Below are 19,378 nucleotides of genomic sequence, written 5' to 3' on the forward strand. Positions count from 1 at the left end.
GTTCAAATCCCTTTTACCTGTTTGAGAGATGTGGTATCATTCCATCAATAATATATTCTCTATTATGTTTTTATTACATAAAAATCAACTGCATAGATTTCTGTTTCTAGACACTAAGGATGTCTACTGAGCTGAAAACATTAAGTAGAAAGTCACTAGGTGAGGTATTTACACACTACGGGTTTGAATTTTTTATACACTACTATGACCTCAATTAGAATATTAACAAGTCCGAAATTTGTTACTTAAGTTTTAAAATAGAAAAGTATTTTAGTAGTGCTTTTAGGTAATAATCACTAGCTAAAACTCAAGTTACCTCACATTCCATCCGCAGTAATGCACCAAGTAAAGGACCTCTCCACCTTCGACATCAGAATCTTTAATACTAGCTTCATACATTTTTTGATTTTTCCCTCGTCCATACCGCACTTGGACTTTCATGCCTGGTGGATAGCATTCAAACTCCTCTTCCTCATTGTTGTCATCATCATCTTCATCCTCTTCCTCTTCTTCTTCCTCCTCCTCCTCCTCCTCTTCTGCTTCTTCATCATCTTCCTCTTCCTCTTTATTCGTTTCATCTCTTGAAAGGTTTAAAAAATTGCAGAGTTAATAAAAGATACTTCATAAGCTTTTCAGTTCCAAACCACATACACTGATAAAAATCGTGGCTTTGCTTGTTCCGGGAACAGCAGATTCCATGTGTGTGAAATACTCTGAGTTTCAATTTAATGTAAACAACTACAACTGTGTAAGATGACCATGGTTACAGAAAGATACATCTAGTGAAAAATGAAGATTTAAAAATAAGTGCATTCAAAGAACATTTCCAACAATCAGAAGAACAGAAGGTTGGCTAAATAGCAAGAAACTAGTAAGATCAAGAAACTAATAAGATCAACTGTAACAATTTTCTCAGGTTTTATTTATGGAAGTGTTTTACATTTCAGTTGACAAAGAAAGTCATTATATTTCATTGACATTTTCTGACTAAAAATATTTTTCAACACATATTTCCAGACTCACGATACTTTAAACAAAAATATTTACTAGCAGATGGCTAGTCTTAATAAAACATGCTTCAACCACATTTTCAAATGTTACACTAACTGAAATGTTATTTTAACTTTATTAGGAATATTCTACTAATGTCACAATCAATATCACATCAAGCTTGTTTTTTCTCTTTCTGAACATCAGTTTCTACTCTTAACCAAATATTTACTGAGAGTCATCTTCTACAGATTCTCTCAACTTTTAAGTTTCAAAGACATAAGTATATATAAGAGACCAATTACAAATACACAAAACTATTCTAGAATTATTACAACTAACTTGATCTTCTCAATACCATGTATTCTCAACCAGAGCATTCTTTAGCCACAAATCTACATTGAACTGGAGAACATCTTCAATTATAAATATTTCCAATTGCTATATCATTATGAAATTCAAGACCATATTTGGTCAGTTTTGATCTTCTCTGCACTATTCTGTTCTTATTACAATAGTTTTCTCTTAAAAAAAAGCATCCATCACCTGATAATTGATAAATGAAAAAATACCATGAAAAAGAACAAGACAGCTAATAAATAACACTTTACGTCAACAGAGTGATATGTCTTTTTCTACTGTTAATTACAGTTTTACATTTTTATGTAACCCCTTTAGTGACAACATATTTTCTGTCATTTCTAATTATGTAAACTATATAGGCAATAAAGTAACCTATAAATAGTGATGTAAGTAGCACTCTCAAATATTTTATCACCCATTTTCTGTCTGTGCAGTTGGGAAGAAACATAAAAGATGTGTGAAATGAAGTCTGAGTTCACAAAGTGCCAAAGGTTTCAATTTTGTCAGAAATATAAAGAGTTCAAAGATTCTCAAGAATTAGTCTTATTTTAAACACTTAATTATAGTCAAATAAGTGTTTACTACAACTTGAAATCAGCTATGATCTGAGATAAAAAATATTATTGTTGAAAATACATAAACAATTCTCTAATAAATAAATAACTTTAATAAGGCTAAAAAAATTAAGAAATTACCTGGTACTATGGACATTAAACTTTAAAATAAACCATAAAATAAAAAAATAACATTTTTTAAAAATTGTTCTTAAAATTATATAGTAAATTAAAACAGCTAAGAAATATCTTTGAAATACTTTAAATCTTAAGGTTATATCCCTGCATGTCAGGAAGAAAAGGAAGTATATTCTAATGGTCACAGTAAAAGGAAGAGAATTATCATGCACCTGAGAATCACCATGTAGGAAAGGACAGAGATATAGAATAAGAAGTTCAAATTCTAAAAACTGAAAACAAACACTAAACTGTAGCTTTACAGTATATATCACACCGAATACAACTGATGAATGCCAATAACACAAACAACTACCATACTTTAAAAGCGGTAGCCAAGGCAGTTTTATTTATACTTGAATGAAAACCAAATACTTATATTAATAAAAACATCAAAAATCAAAAATTTGCATTTAATATCAATTTCAGACACAAGCTAATAAAATTTATGTAAATAATCCACTGAAAAATAAAGAAGCAAATAATGGAATTACTGGCAATCAGCCAAATAAAACTTTCTTCTAATCTCGCTTTTTTTTGGAGGGCTAAGGGGCACTTTACCACTGAACTTCAGTCCCAGCCCTTTTTATTGTTTTAGTTTGAGACAGGGTCTCAGTACATTTCTGAGAAGCATGCTAAGTTGCTGAGGCTGGCCTTGAACTCATAATACTCCTGCCTCAACCTCCTGAGTCACTAAGGATTATAGTTATGCAACACTTCTACTCTTTCAAAGGATTCAGTGGCAAATTCAGAAGATAATGTACTAACAAAGAATGTCAAGAAAGACATCCTCTGAATGTATTAAATGTGACTAATATATAGATTTTAAAAAATTAAGCTGTTGCATGTATATGAATATATGCATATGTATTTAAGTTAAAGAACATTTTAGGAAACCAAATGTGTCAAGAGATTTTTTTATCTGAATTAACAAAGAAATGTCAAATTTCCCTCAGTTTGATGTTATACTTAAAATGAAACAATTTTTTTTTTTAAAGCTTCAGTTTACTAAGGACCTACTTATGGGCCAGTCACTAAAATCAGACGTTTTATATATATTAACTTTTTTATAGTGGCATTACAGATTGAACTCAGGGCTTCATGCATGTTAAACAAATGCAATACCACTGAGCTACATCATAGGCCCATATATATATAAACTTCTTCAATCTACCATGCCTAGCCTATGGAGAAAGGGCAATGAAAACTTTTGGTAGTAGTCAATTACTTAGAAAAAGTTCATATATTAGAAATACACACACACACACACACACACACACACACACACACACACACCCCCCACATCCCACACTTTGTGTGGCAAAAATTCCATCTACACTTAAAAAAACTAAAAACTTACAGCAGTCTTCCCACCCCACTCTTGGGTTTTGCTTTCCCCAATTTCAGTTACCCATGGTCAACAGCAGTCAGTAAACTGAAAATTCTGGAAATAATTTATAAATCTTAAAATGTGTAGCATTCTGAGACTGTGATAAAATCTTGTCCCATCCTGCCCAAATGTCAATCATCTCTACGTCCAGCAGCACTGTACAGGCTACCTACCTAATCAGTCACGTAGTAGTCATCTAGGTTATCATATCATAGTACCGGGGCTTGGGTTCAAGTAACCTGTATTTTACTTTAAAATGGACACTCAGTGAAACAGCAGTGATTCAAAGAAGATACGAGGACATAAAATATGAAAGGACAGACTAAATCTGGCAATGCTGTAAGGCATAAGAAAAAACAGTAAAATATGTTGTCACTAAGTGGTAGCTAAGGTTTCAGGCATCCACTAGGAGTTCTTGGGACATGTCCCCAAAGAGTGGAGGCAACTACTGTATCAGTAATAATAATACACAATGGTTTTAAAGAATATTTATCATATTTAGGCTGCCACCTCAGGAAAATTGTTTCTGTTATGAATATAAGGCAAGTGTTGCTTTTAAAAAAAAACAATTCAAACGTGTCAGTTATGAGGTGATTACATCATTGTGCAAGAATCACACAGTATATTTATGCATCCTTATGTAGGATGGACTCTAGGCTGTATTATAATATAAAGGGACCATCTTTGACCTTAAAATTGTTATGCAGCACAGAACTACATTACAGGCACCAAAAAAGTCATACAGATTAAGAATTAAAGGGATTAATAAAACAAACAAAAAAAAAAAAAACCTGATCTATAAAATAAGATAGCAGGGGCTGGAGTTGTATAGCTCAATGGCAGAGTACTTGCCTCACCAGTGTGAGGCACTGGGTTTGATCCTAGCACCACATAAAAACAAATAAAGGTTTTGAGTCTATATACAACTTAAAAAAAAAAAAAAAATAAGATACCAAACTGAAAACAATTAATGATGACGAAGAAAAACACAGATTTACTAATGTGCCTTACAAATAGATGTTCCAAAAACATCTACAGATTTAAGATTTTTAGGCAAAAAGTTAAAACCTGACTAGATTTCTTATTAGTTGAAATAATTATTAGGAAAAGTAAGAACTTCACATATACACCTATACACAAATATAACAAAGTATAATAAACAAACATTTTATTATATTCATCTAAACCCCACTTTGTTTTCTTCCATGTTCACTGCCACGAAAATTTCAGAAGTCTAAATAATCAAGATATTTTAGGCAAAAGGCTCAATTTCACTAAGTTTCTTAATAGTTAAATAGTCTTCAACAGCAGTAAGATGTACTTCAAGTATAGAAATATAACAAGCATAATAAAAAAGTACTTCTTATTCTATCCCCTTAGGCCCAGTTTTGTTTTTGTTTTTTTAATTCCTTGTTTGTATGCTGTAGATAAATTTAAGAAAAATACTAACATCATTTTAAAAAAATTGATTGTGCTTATTTAAATGAATGTGCTTAATCATGTTTGTGTTTTACATTTCGTCTGTAGTACTAGAGATTAAACCTAGGGATGCTCCACCACTGAGCTAGCCCAAGACTTTGTTTTCATTTTGAGAGGGTCCCACTATCGATCCTCCTGCCTTAGCTCATGAGCTGATGGGATTACGGGAATTAAAAGGAGTGCACACCTGGCAATGCTGATGTTTTTTCAACCTCAGAAATAAAATTAAATGCCAAAGGATACCTCTTAAATCTAGGGGGCCCCTGTCCATAAATTATTAAATAATTCATTATCCCAAAATGATCAAAACAAGTAAATGCTTCTATCATATAGAACACAACAATGATTTTGGCCTTTGAAGATTATTATTATTATAGTGTTTTTTCCATTTTTTTTTTCCTCAAGAAATACATACTCTCCAAATCTATAGCCAAAAAACCATCCACAGAACACAAGAAGGGTATCGTCTTAAGTTCATATTATCTGGTCATTCAACAGACCTTAACGCAGTTTAAAAAAAAAAAAACAATAAACAGTACTTTTCTCTAACTAAAAATATTTATAAATTTCCATGATGAGAGCAAGAATGGATCAAAAACATGATCTTTTTCTATAAATGAACGTTATTTTGGTCTCTGAAAGAGGCAAACGCTGTTTTCTTAATAAATGCAAATCACTATTATTCCATACTTTGTCAATCAATTTAGATTCAACATATAAACCTAAAAATCAAAGGAGAAGAATTCATCTAGCCAAAATACATCATAACCAAAAACAAATTTCTTACCCAGATTTTGCTTTTTCTTCTTCAGCTTCTACCTTTATGCTGAGGGATTCGTCTATCCTATTTATATCAGTGTCTTTATCTTCCAGATTTTCACTTTCTTCTGATTTTTTAATGTTAACTTCCTTTTCCTGATCAGATTGTGTAGGTACAGATTCTAATAAATTCTTTTTATTTCCCTAGGAAAAGATCAGAGGAACTAAACAAACAAAAGTAAAAAATTTCAACCCAAAGCCATCACCTTAAGTGTCAGAAACAAGAACTACCAATACTAATCAAGATAGTTATTTTTTAACATTTAAGAAACTCCTGTCATTTTTTAAAAACTACTTTCATTCTTAAAAATATAATCAGAAATATTCAAGAGTAGTACATAAGGGAAATGTATACAATAAAGTACAATATTATGAAAAAATATATATACCAAAGGCAGCAAAGGACAATCAACAATTTCTGATTTACCAGAGAGGGTTTAATATTTTCCTTTCTTTCAATGTCATCCTCAGTAGGCTTCTCTTCTTTTGGTATTACATTCCTCTCCTCTTCAACCTTCACTTCTTTGATCTCTATTTCATTTTCTTCTTTAACTTTCATTTCTCTTCCATCCTCACACTCTTTACATGGCTTGTTAAGAACTTTCTCTGGCAATGCCATCTGAAATTCAATATGAGCCGACCTGCAGTACTCCTCAAAACCATACAAGTACCTGGAAACATAAGATAAAATATTAGTGTAGAGATTTCTTTAACATGCATTCCTATCTTTTGTTTATGCTCTCAAATATAAAACCATATAACAAGCCAATTTATTCTCTTTAGTTCTTTTCAATATGTTCAATCAAAATAGACAAGAAAAAAATTCATTTAAAAGCAACTATTAAGAGTAAAAAAGATGGGCTGGGGATATAGCTCAGCTGGTAGAGTGCTTGCCTTGCAAGCACAAGGCCTTGGGTTCAATCCCCAGCACTACCCCCCTGCCCCCCCCCCAAAAAAAAAACAGTAAAAAAAGACCTTCATAATCTTAAATATAATAAAAGTGACAATAACAGCTATAAGACATATTAGTAACATCATCTACTTGTTGAGATTTCTTAAGTGCAACAAAATTGGGCCAATCAGTAAATCTCATTTAATAAACAGTAATCTTAAGAGGCAAATAGTAGTAATGAAGAAACTAAGGCTTAGGAGAACAAATAAATGGTCAAAGGACACAAAGAGATAATAACTTTCAAAACTAGGGTTTCAGGGCTGGGGTTGCAGCTCAGTGGTTGAGCGTTTGCCTCAAATGTGTAAGGCACTGGGTTTGATTGACAGCACAACATAAAAAAATTAATAAATAAAATATTGTGTCCATCTACAACTAAAATTTAAAAAAAAAAAAAAACATTAGGATTCAAACCTAGATTTATCTTACTATAGAGTATTAACTTTCTAACCTATATGTAGTACTTTACAAATGTCCTTGACCACAAAAACTTTCAGGATTACTCTAGTAAAAAATTTCTGATTTCTCCGATGAAGTAATTAGTTTCAGTTAAATTGGTAAATTTAATCCTGTTTTCTACAGTAAATATTGAATAATTATACCAGATACACTTACTTTTTATAAGCACATTTAACATTGTATCCTGCAGCTGAATTTAAGACAGGGATTCCAAGATCTTGATATACTTGTTTCCAAACAGCTCCACTTTCAATCTAAAAGACAAAGTGAAATGAAAATTTCCAAATTTTAATATGAATATAGTAATATTTTGATAGATACAGCATATAATTATGTTTTTATTGATTCTAGTCTCAAAAGAATGAAATATATCAAACATGATTAATTCTAATTTGAATTTACAAATAAATAATTATCTGATAGACTTACAAATGTTGAAATACTGGCCCATAAGACTTTTAAATAAACCTGTTTATAGTAAACATGGAAGTATCCAGGTTGCAAAACAAAATTTGTAACAAAGAGAGAAAAATAATTTTAAAGGACTTACAAGTCCCATAAAACTTAAAAGCCAATAAATCAAAGAAGTTCTATTACAAGTAGTAAAGCACTTTACAGAATATTCTTATTTGGACGAATACCACACATCATGGCAACCTTAGAATTATTTCCTTAAGTCAACAAACATTTTCTATCTATAGCAGGCACAGTGAAAAAGATTAAAAATGTAAAGAATATTAAAAAGGATCTGTACGCTCAAGAAATATACAAGTCTAATGACAAAGAATTATAGAAACTGTTTCTACTATATGGTCATGCTATGATTGAGATATGCACAGGACTTTCACAAAATGCTGACAAACTCAGAAAGCTCACTTTGAAGACTTTTTAAATTAAAATTTCAGGTACAATGTGTGTAATGTCAATTGCAATGCATTCTGCTGTCATATATAACAAATCTAGAATAAAAAATTTTTAAAAAACATGAAAAAAGAAAAATTCAGGTACAGTGATACAAATCTGTAATCCAAAGTAATCAGGAGGCTAAGATAGGAGAACTCCAGCCTAAGCAACATATAATACCCAGTGTCAAAACAAGCCAAAAAATTTTTTATTTCACCCGAGGATGAAAGTTCCTTGTTTCTAAACTGTACTTTCTATTTTCTTTTCCTTATATTCTTGCATTTTTATTAAAAGAAAATAATTTTAATGAGAGCAGAAACCTGAGAAAGCATATTGCATGAAGACAAAACCATACTTACATTATCAAATCCTCCAAGTTTGTGTACAAGTCTAAATAATTTAAAGAGATTCAAATTTCGATATCCAAGTACAGGTCGTTTGTTAATAGGTGTACCTGTTACAGAAATAAAAAAAATATATTAGTGTTATGCTTCATTTTTTTATCTAAAGTCTCAAAGATTCAAATAATACACATATATTCATATCAAAAAAAAATCTCCTTTGTTATTGCAAGACAGGATAACCATACTTAAACCCATGTCACAATTTTACAGTTTTTGTATATCAGAATTTTGAAACCTTAAAAACTTCATTACATCATCTCCCTTCTGGTAAAAAAAAGCATATACTCAAAGTAAAACAAACTGAAATGCCGTCAGAACCAAGCTTTTAAAAATAAGGGAAGCAAGATTTGGCTAAACTAAGAAAAGTGCTGAGATAATTGATAAGGAACTGCTTCACAATTATATCAATTTATATAATGCTCTATTTATATTTACTAATTCACTTCTATTGTAAATACTGGTTCTACAGTAAAGCTAAACAGTCTTAATTCATTCCAACACAGGAAAATGCAGGATAAGGATACTACATTAAACTCTAAACTGTTAAAAAATGGTAGAGGGGGCTGGGGTTGTGCCTCAGTGGTAGAGCTACTGCCTAGTATGCATGAGGCACTGGGTTCCATCCATAGTACCACATAAAATAAAATAAAGATTATGGTGCCCACCTACAACTAAAACAAAATTTTAAAAAAATGGTAGGAGATTAACAATATAGTGATGGACTGCAATCTATGAACCTCTCCAAAAATGGATGGCTTATTTTATCCTCTTCTCTAACACCACATTTTATTTGCATTCTTCAGTTTGTAATATATCTTACCTAAAAGCCTAAGAAAAAGCATATTCTTGGGCCAAGCCTCCATTCAAATAAAAGAAAACAGGAATAAAAAAAAAACACTTTTTATTGATGAATAAAAAGTTACCCATATTAGGGTAGCCATTATCATTTATTAGAACAAAAGAAGACATATAGACCCAGTTACACATCAGCATTACAAACAAGGATTTAGAAAACATTAATTCCCAGAGTAGTGTGGCACTTCCAAATATTATCACACTCATCTTCTCCTTTCCTTCCAGCTACAAATTCTTCTGCCTTTCCCTTCTACCTTTCTAGAATCTTTCCAGCAAAGGAGAAAGTAAACTCTGGTCAAGTGAAGAAGCAAGAGTAAACAAGGACACTACTGAAGATCGAGGCCATCACTATAAATTTTCAAAGGTTAGCACCCACTCCTCTTCCTTTCATCCTTGCAGTTTTTTCCACATTAGGTAGCTACAATCAGCTGAGCCAAGGCTCACCTTGAGACCAAGTCATGATCCTTTTTGTATTTCTGGCTCTCTATGAAGGATTTAATTCTCTTCTTATATCTATGTGGCTTGTTCATAGGAGACATGAGGGCCACGTTACCTGTGTCATTTCTCTCTCTCTCTTCTCATACACACACACCTAGGTATATTGAACTGATTTGGAGGAGACATTTTAATAAAATCCTTTATGCAGATGCTTAAATGGTGCCATGGTTCCCATGCTGCTGCTCTTCCATAAGATAATGAATGATTCTTCAGTATGACACTTATAGGAGGGGAACTGGACAAAATCTGGACAAAATCTGCCAACATACAGTCAAATTCTTCATGGTCCTTTCTTTTTTACAATATGACAAGCTCTGTGCCAAGTGTTTTAATACGAGCAGTCAAAACACAGTCTTAATTAGCCATGACATGAGGCTTAATAAGCTGAATACCTTTTTTCAATATATTAATTACCTCACTGAAATCTACAAACTGAAGGATGAATGAAAGCAAAAACACTCACCTCTGTCCTCCATAAATTTGTATAACTGCTGAAGAAAGTTCTCCCTTTCTTCTGGAAATGGTTCTATTTCTTCCTAATTTTAATCACAGAAGAAAAATATTATTTTCCCCAATTCAGCATTTTAATAATACAAGCAGACATCCTGCCATCACCAAAAACTAATACTCCTTAAAATATTTCAAGTGTTTTAATAAATAAAATATATTTCTTAATACTAAGCTGTCCAAAACCAGGTATGTCTAAACATTTTATGCTGTACAGAGGAATATGTCCTAAAAGGTATCAATAGATTTCCAAACATAAATTCTCATGAAAGAAAAGACACTAAAGATTGTTCATGAACTTTTTTTTTTTTTTTTTTTTAAATGACCAGAGAGCTATTCTTCAAATCAGGGTCACAGACTCAAGAAGACCTACTCTTACTTACATTAAATCGGGCCATATCTGACTCTATTATTACTCCTCAAGGAACTATACAAATATGGGTCCCATTAGGTATTACTACAAGTATTCTTCATTATAGGCAGCCCCACTGTATAGTACTTCAAGCTTATATAATCAGTAAAGTGGGGAACAAACTTGATCTACAATACCTGAAGATTCAGACTTAGGGAAATCTTCAAGTAATAAAATAGTTCCCCGATTTATCAATTACAAGGGAGGGACTAGCTTCTTGCTGCTGTGGCCAAGGGCTGTGGCAGTAGGGAGCTGGTCCTGAAGCAACCTGCAAGGAGCAGGGTAGTAGGTAAGATTGAGGAACTCACCAACCCAATGACTTTCATCCATTCAACATACATTTAATGAGCACCTGTAAGTGTAGGCACTGTACTAGGTGCTGAATCAAATACAAAAAAAATAAGCTATGGAGCTACCATTACAGAACATGATTAGGAGTAACTGCAAAAAAAAAAGTATTCAAACAGTAAAGCCAGACTTTACAGTTACTCCAGCTGAAATACATATGGTAGTTATATTCAACTGATATATATGGTGGGATATTCAACTGATATGCTCAACAAATCTAAATACAGCATTGTTAAGTTTGGAAAATCATGTACCTAATGTCATTGTTCTAGTGAAATTTGCCCTTTAATTTTAAAAACTAATATACCAAAGGCAGGCAAATTCAAAAATTAAAATTAAAAGAAGAAACACATGATGATTAACTAGTAGGTTTCTCATTGGTAGTTGGACAGAGAATAAAAAAATGAAAAATCAATGATATCCTTATAACAAATGTGTTATTTTTCATAGTACACATATGTTGGGTTTTGGTAAGGTAACTAAAAACAATTTCAGAGTTGTCTATTTTTTAAACATTATCTTAAAACACTGTGGGGTACAATATTTGACTTAAACTGCCAAACTTTTTCCTATTCAAAAATATTTAAGTGAAGTTTTTGAGAAAATTCTTAAACTAGAGATTTGCTTTTAAGTTGGTCATAGTGGTATGCATCTGTAATCCCAGTGAATTGGGAGGTTAAAGAAAGAGGACTGCAAATTTGTGGCTTGCCTCAGCAAATTACCAAGACTATTTCAAAATAAAAATTAAAATGAACTGGGAAAGTAATATTCCTGGGTTCAGTCCCCATTACCAAAAAAAACCACACACATGCACACACACACACACAACTATAATAAAACACAAACCTAGCAACAAAAGATTTGGTAACTAATATTTATCAGTCATCCATTAATTTTATGCACCATGGCAAACACTAAGTACAAAAAAATGAGAAAGACAGGATTCTCCCCCTATCTTTGAGGAGCTTACGGAGTAGCAGGGGAGAAAAAAAAAAATGGCAAGCTAGGCATAGTAGCGTACTCCTGTAATCCCAGCAGCTCCAATGGGTAAAGTGGGAGGATTACAAATTCAAATTCTGTCTCGATAATGTAGTGAGACCTTAAATAACTCAGACCGTTTCAAAAAAAAAAAAGGGGCTAGGGATGTAGCTCAGTGGTTAAAACCCTGGGTGTTCAACCATTCAAACCCCAGTACCAAAAAATAAAAAACAGACTATTAACCTAAATATATATAATGTATGTATACATACACATAAGTAGCAAAGATATGTACAAGAAAAAGTACTGGTTTAGAGTGATTACCTTTCCTGGGGGAAAGGAGGAAAGCAATGGTTCGAAGGTTTTCATTAACAAAAATGAAACACAAAAATGTGCACAAACAGGGTTTTGGAAACTGAACAGAAATGTGCTGAGAGACTAAGAAAAGGAAGGAAAAGTGGTGCTGGCAGAGGTACTGCAATATGCAGAGATGCAGCAAGGTCCCTACACTTTGACATAGCTAGAGCATAAAGTTCAAAGGGGAAGAATGTAGCAAGAGAAGTGACAAGGAAAAAATGGCTGGGGTTGTACCAAAAAAGAGGCTCTACACTGAAGCTTTACTTTTGCAGTAGCAAAAGGCCACGTGGGAGGTTTTAAGCAAGAAATTGACTGCTCATTTAGCTTATTAAATAGAAAGACGTCAGGAAATAGACTGAAGCAGACAAATTTTACACTATCCATTGCATCAGGTCACTATACTCTAAAATATAACTTCCTAAAGAGTCCTATTTCATTAGTAGTCTCTACAAATGAAGGGCATGTTTCATAAGTCACAAAAATATTATATACTAACAGAAATTACCTTAATTTTCTAAACACATTAAACACAGTTCACACTTCATGGTCAAAAATACTACCTGTCACTATCTGCACCACTCAAATGATTTTTAAAAAGTTGTTTAGAAAACCATTAATGAGAGTCAGTCACTGCTAGGCCTAAAGCACCAATTACAGTAAAATTTAAGATTTTAGTTCATGGATATGGATCCAAGAGCTAAAAACGCATAGGTGCTGCCCATTCGTATAAGATTATTTAAGATTATGTGAATCAAAGAAATATTCACTTTAATTTTATTGATTTTTCTTTTAATAATGAAAAATGTTTTATAATTTTTGAGGTATTTCAGTAAAAACTCAAGAAGTGACAGCTGTCCTGGGTATATGGCAGTGAAATACATATTGAAGTATTAGGTGATATTTCATTAATCATCCAACAAACCAAAACCACAGCAAGATTAAGACATTACTGAATTACCAGAATATCTATACTAAATATATTTAATGTCAGGAGATCATACTTCTACTTTAAGGTAAGCAAACAATTCGATTATGATGAATCTCACAAATATAATTTTATTATGAAGTATTTCTTTTTTTTTTTTGAATTTTTTAATATTTATTTATTTATTTTAGTTTTCGGCAGACACAACATCTTTGTTTGTATGTGGTGCTGAGGATCGAACCCGGGCCGCACGCATGCCAGGCAAGCGTGCTACCGCTTGAGCCACATCCCCAGGCCCTATGAAGTATTTCTAATACTAAAAATATTTACGTGATTAATGACTTCATGTGAAGACCTAACCAGTTGTTATTTGGAATTTTAAAGCATCAACTGTCTTTATTTACCTCTTCTTCACTGCTATTATCCTCTTTTTCTTTTTCATCATCTTCCTCCTCCTCTTCTTCCTCCGCTTCACTACTAGAGCTATCCTCTTTCAATTCAGTCTTCCAGGTAGCAGGAATAGTTCTACTTTTGTGAAATTCAAGTGCCTGATCAAAAGCTGGAAGAAGATCATAAAATATGTGAACTGGAGAAATTTTTTTCTTTTTTTTTTAAATTTTGATTTGTTATATATGACAACAGTACATATTACAATTCATATTACAGAGAACAATTTTTCATATCTCTGGTGTATACAAAGTATATTCATACCATTCGTGTCTTCATACATGTACTTTGGATAATGATATCCATCACATTGATTTGAAGAATTTAAGCCAACTGAAATTCTCTAAGAATATTTAACAAGATAAAGAAATAAAGCTAACTGACATTCTCTAAGAATATTTAACAAGATAAAGAAATAGGGGGCTGGACCTCAGTGTTACAGCACTTGCCTAGCATGTGTGAGGCACTAGGTTCGATCCTTAGCATGACATAAAAAAACTAAACAAGGGGCTGGGGATGTGGCTCAAGCGGTAGCGCGCTCGCCTGGCATGCGTGCGGCCCGGGTTCGATCCTCAACACCACATACAAAGATGTTGTGTCCCAAATACTAAAAAATAAATATTAAAAATTAAAAAAAAAAAACTAAACAAATAAAGGCATGCTGTCCATCTACAACTGTAAATTAAAAAAAAAAAAAAAAAGATAAAAAAAATAAACACAACTATGTTGCTACAAAGTATTTGCTGTTTGCTGAGCTCTAGGTCCTGAGTGCAGCTTTTCCATGAAACAGTTCATGCAGTCCTGCTCAATTAAGGCCAATGGTATCCACTGTACACAGAAAGCAAAACTGATATCATTGGAAGGTTTATCAGGTTCAAACAAATACAAGAGAAACAGTTTTCTTCTCTCAAACGGATATTAAGCTTGTCTACTGAAAACAACTTTAACACAGTCATTCAATATTTTATCCAATGTTTACTAAATAGTTTTGACCATAAATGTTCTCTACATTTCCAGTTAAATCTAAGTATAACAATTAGCTTCAACTTAGCTAGACACAATCATTTCTCCTTTTACAATACATGGAAATTAATTACAAAACATAAAATCTCAATGATTTTAAGGCAGATTACACAGCATATTACTGAATTGATGTATAAGGGCGAAGACAAAATAACAATATTTACAAGGCCAAACAATGAAGTAACAAATGCAATTATAGCATATTCCTCAATCAAATGTAACTACTGGAGCCTCCATTCGTTACTGAAAGTTGACATATCAAAACTACTTTGATTCCTTTTTCTATAACTATGGAAACAAATACTTCATTTACTAGGAGAAAAGTCAAGAGCTGATGACACAGTTTTCTCCACTTTTCCAGAATACTGCCCCTAATACTAGGCGTCCCCAAAAAAAGATTTTAAAAGTATAAATCACATAGAATCAAATATAATTAAGGATATAACTTCAAAAAGATTTAAAAACAAAATAAAACATAATCTTCAAAAACACTTGAGCCCTTTTTTATGGTAGTTCCAATTCATTCCAAGATTATCTTTACCTTGTTTTAATACAGCATCAGGCTTTGGTGCAGTGTCACTAGTAATTTCATGAACATCTTTTCTTGGCACTGAAGTACTGTATTATTTAATTATAAAAGAAAAGACAGATTAGGAGTTCAGTCAATTAAATACCACAGAAAGATACTAAATATATGAAAATACTGACACATACAATGAAAGTGACTATACACAGGGTTGCAAGTCCCAAATCATATGCTGGACAGCATGTTAAAATATATGAAGATCTGTGAGAGGATTCTGCCTTAAGAAATATTATAAAAATCCCTGGTTTCCAGATATCAAAGAGACCTCTGCCTGAAAAGAATTCTGAAAACTATTTAGAGTGATACAGTAATAAATAAAAATGTTTAGATGACAAAAATATATGAATACTGTAAAAAAAAAGAAGTCAACAATAAAAATGAGTTTAAGAAGAATCTGTACCAATTTAAATCTACATCTTCTTTTGATAATTTTTTTTCAATGGTTCTATGGCTTAAAATAAATTCTAATATGCAATCTGAGGCCATTTATGGAATTCCCTGACCATAAGGAAGGTCAGATAAACACAACCAGGACAAGTTCTATGATATTCATAACATGTATTTCTAATAAATCATTCAGCTTTTGTGCATTTGTTCTTTTCTGTTAATCAAATTACAAATGCCTGAAAACTACTCCAAACACATGTATAGAATGTCATTTTTTAACTCATTCATTCATTGTGGTGCTAAGGATTGAAACCTGAAGAACCCTGCACATGCTAGGCAAGCAATCTACCATTAGGTTGTATGCCCAACACTTGGCATTTTTAAAAAAATATTTTTTATTAATTGTTGATGAAATTTTTTATTTTATTTATTTGTATATGGTGCTGAGAATCAAACCCAGTGCCTCACACATGCCAGGCAAGTACTCTCCCATTAAGCCACAATCCCAGCCCACTCTTGGTATTTTTACATTGAGACTAAGTTGCTGAGGCCAGCCTTGAGTTTGAAATCCTCCCAAGTAACTGGAATTATAGTCATGCACCATGACACCAGTTTATTTTTAAAATTTCAAATACAAACAAAAGTAGACAGAATTGTACCATGAACCCACATGTATCCATACATTATCCAACTACAATAACTGTAAACTCAATCACTCATATATTTTTACCATAGCCTCCAACCTTAACTGGATTATTCAGAAACAAATTGTGTTCACATGTTACATACATCTAATGCAATCCATTTTTAATCCTCCGGACTAATATAAAAGCCAAATGTTATCCAACAGACCTAACTAGAAATATTAGAAAAAACTAACAAATCACACAAAATTGAACCATAAAGAAAATCAGTAAGTCTATTAGTATTAAAAATATCAAATTTGCCTCAATAACCCTCAAGGAGGCTGAGGCAGGAGGATCACAAGTTCAAGGCCAGCCACAGCAACTAAACAAGGCCCTGTCTCAAAATAAAAAATAAAGAGGGCTGGGGATGTGGCTCAGTGGTTAAGTACCTCTGGGTTCAATCCCTGGTTCATATAAATATAAATATATACATATATATATATATATATATATATATATATATATATAAATAAATAAGGGCTGGGGTATAAAGCTCAGTGGTAGTTTAATTTTTCATTGTCTTCCATAGTACATGCAAGACCCTGGGTTTGAACCCTAGCACAGTTTAAATTTTTAAATCTCTAATGTGAAAAATGGTTCTCTTTGAAACATTCTCTATGGTGAAAAATGAAAGCTAAGGTCATTGGAAATAACACTCATCCCTTAACATTTTAAACTGGAGAGGGGAATGCATATATAGGATTTTCAAACCAAATGAATGATACTTACAATTTTCCATCTTTGAAAGATCGAACAAGAATATTATCTTTTTTCACAGCAATCTCATCACTGCAATCAGGACAAACCACCTTTTAAAAAAAGTGTGAGACTATTAGCATATTAGTTATAAATGTGCCTTTTAATTAAATCCTTTTAAAAATTAGTTTAAACTTAAAGAGTTTAAAACCAATTTTAGTTTCAGAATACTAAGCACACCTACGTAACTTTAAATCGATCTTCTACATCCTTCCAACTCTGAACATTTCAGACTGGTTTTTTGGTACAGGATGGTGTTGAAAACAGAAGCATGGCTGAAAGGGGGATGAAGCTGTAGGCAAAGTTCTCAGCAGAATAGAGAAAAGAGGCAGAGCTGCACCAGGGCTAAGGTAAAAATCTATCCAGAGTTTCCAGAGCCTTGTTGATCGCATTAATTACTAGGATAAAATCTAAGATCTTTAGAAAGGCTAATTCAAAGTTTTGCCATCATAGATTTGCCTTTTAGAAATTCACTTTGGCTGTTATAGCAGACAAGAAACAGACAAGAACTTAAATATTTTGCTCTTGAAATCACTGGGCAAGAGACAGTGGCTTGAATGGAAAGTGGCAACAATGGAAAATTAAATGAATGAGAAAAACCATAGAACTAGAGAAGTAAAAGGTGAATAGAAGAGGACACTAGGTTTTCCTATCTCATGCAAATAACAGTGCATTCACAAGAAAGGAAAACAAGGAACAAAGGGGTAAATTTGGGGCTTAAGTTCTGAGGCAGCTAAATGATATCCGAATGAAGATAATGAACACGCCAATACACAAGTCTGTAGTTCAGCCCAACTCTAGATTCTAAGATAGAAATCTGGAAGTCAAAAGTCCTGTGTTTTACAACATAGGGCCTATGAACCAATGTCACCCATTTTTTTTCTTGATAAGCTACAGGTTATGGAATCTACACAAATGAACAGCTCTGGCCAGTGCTGACAGTGGTGTGTAGGTAAGTGGGTTCATACTCGATTTGTTACAGAATCTATATTTTATCCTGTTCGTTATTTTCTTGGTCCCTAAGACACTTCTTTGTTTTATCTTAGGGGTGAAGCTATAAAAACAGAATAGTATCACCCTAAAGGGAATACTGATATATTCTGAATTACAAACATTAAAAGTTGATGAGGTAAAGAAAACTGAAAAGGAGAATAAGCTAAGACTTCCTCCTTTTAAAAGATGGCTAAATATAATCTCAATAAAAACCCATATACAACTACTTATCATTGAGAAAAAGATACACAGAACAGTTTTTAAAACATATTTTCAAAATGAATTCATACAAAGAATTTTACCACATTAACAACAAAGAAATGGCTGGGCAAGATAGTGCACATCTGTAATACCAGCAACTCCAGCAGGCTGAAGCAGGGAAGATTGCAAGTTCAAAGCCAGCCTCAGCAATGCAGTCAGGCCGTAAGCAACTTAGTGAGACCCTATCTCAAAATAAAATATAAAAAAGGACTAGAGATGTGCCTCAGAGTTTAGGTGCCCCAGGGTTGAATTCCTCATACAAAAAAAAAAAAACCAAAGAAAATGGTCACATACATTGGGATTTAAATTTTCAGTTTACTTATTCGTCCAAAGTATGACCTTAACTCTTCTGGTTAATATTCACAGTATCCTTATCTCCAAATAAAGGAAATAATAATACTGATACTCAGAGTACCTGTGAAGGCTTATTAGCACAATCCTTGTACATAATAGGCACCCAATAAACACTGGATGGATGGATGGATGGACGGATGAATGGAGAATAAAGGCACCAGAAAGTATTTATATTTATCAAACCAAAGAATCACCCTTGTTATTTTTCTTTATAAAAACTCACATTGATTTGGTGCTTTATTTTGTGTCAAACACTGAACTAAGCACCTGGAATAAAGACTACAAAATGTATAAACTGAAAAGGATTATAGCCATCACTTGTAGACAATAGTACATAGTACATAAGAAAGATGTTTCTACTCCAAAATTGTTAATTCGAGAAATAATAATGAGGCTAGGGTTAAGTATAGTTCATTAAAACAGCAAATGTATAAAAATTTATACATATGATGGACATATATTTATATAAATGCACATAAACACTGAATAATGTCTTTTAATCCCATCTCCAAGTTTCT

The 19,378-nt window shown here is 32.5% G+C and overlaps 1 protein-coding gene across 4 annotated transcripts in view; it reads right to left on the reverse strand.

Moving 5' to 3' along the window:
- Arid4b (AT-rich interaction domain 4B) overlaps positions 1-19,378 on the reverse strand; it is a 149,673-nt gene that overhangs the window by 35,936 nt on the left and 94,359 nt on the right. For 2 of the 4 annotated variants that reach the window (XM_076873066.1, XM_076873069.1), the window contains exons 9-17: positions 17,226-17,305; positions 15,379-15,455; positions 13,772-13,926; positions 10,304-10,376; positions 8,443-8,537; positions 7,337-7,434; positions 6,200-6,443; positions 5,741-5,916; positions 317-580 (exon numbers count right to left, since the gene is read on the reverse strand). In XM_076873066.1, the coding sequence (XP_076729181.1) occupies positions 317-580; positions 5,741-5,916; positions 6,200-6,443; positions 7,337-7,434; positions 8,443-8,537; positions 10,304-10,376; positions 13,772-13,926; positions 15,379-15,455; positions 17,226-17,305 (1,262 nt within the window). The remainder of the gene's footprint in view (positions 1-316; positions 581-5,740; positions 5,917-6,199; positions 6,444-7,336; positions 7,435-8,442; positions 8,538-10,303; positions 10,377-13,771; positions 13,927-15,378; positions 15,456-17,225; positions 17,306-19,378) is intronic. The other 2 variants (XM_076873067.1, XM_076873068.1) reach the window with 2 other exon arrangements.

This window comes from Callospermophilus lateralis, chromosome 13 (genome assembly GCF_048772815.1).
Source record: "Callospermophilus lateralis isolate mCalLat2 chromosome 13, mCalLat2.hap1, whole genome shotgun sequence".
Taxonomy (NCBI): domain Eukaryota; kingdom Metazoa; phylum Chordata; class Mammalia; order Rodentia; family Sciuridae; genus Callospermophilus; species Callospermophilus lateralis.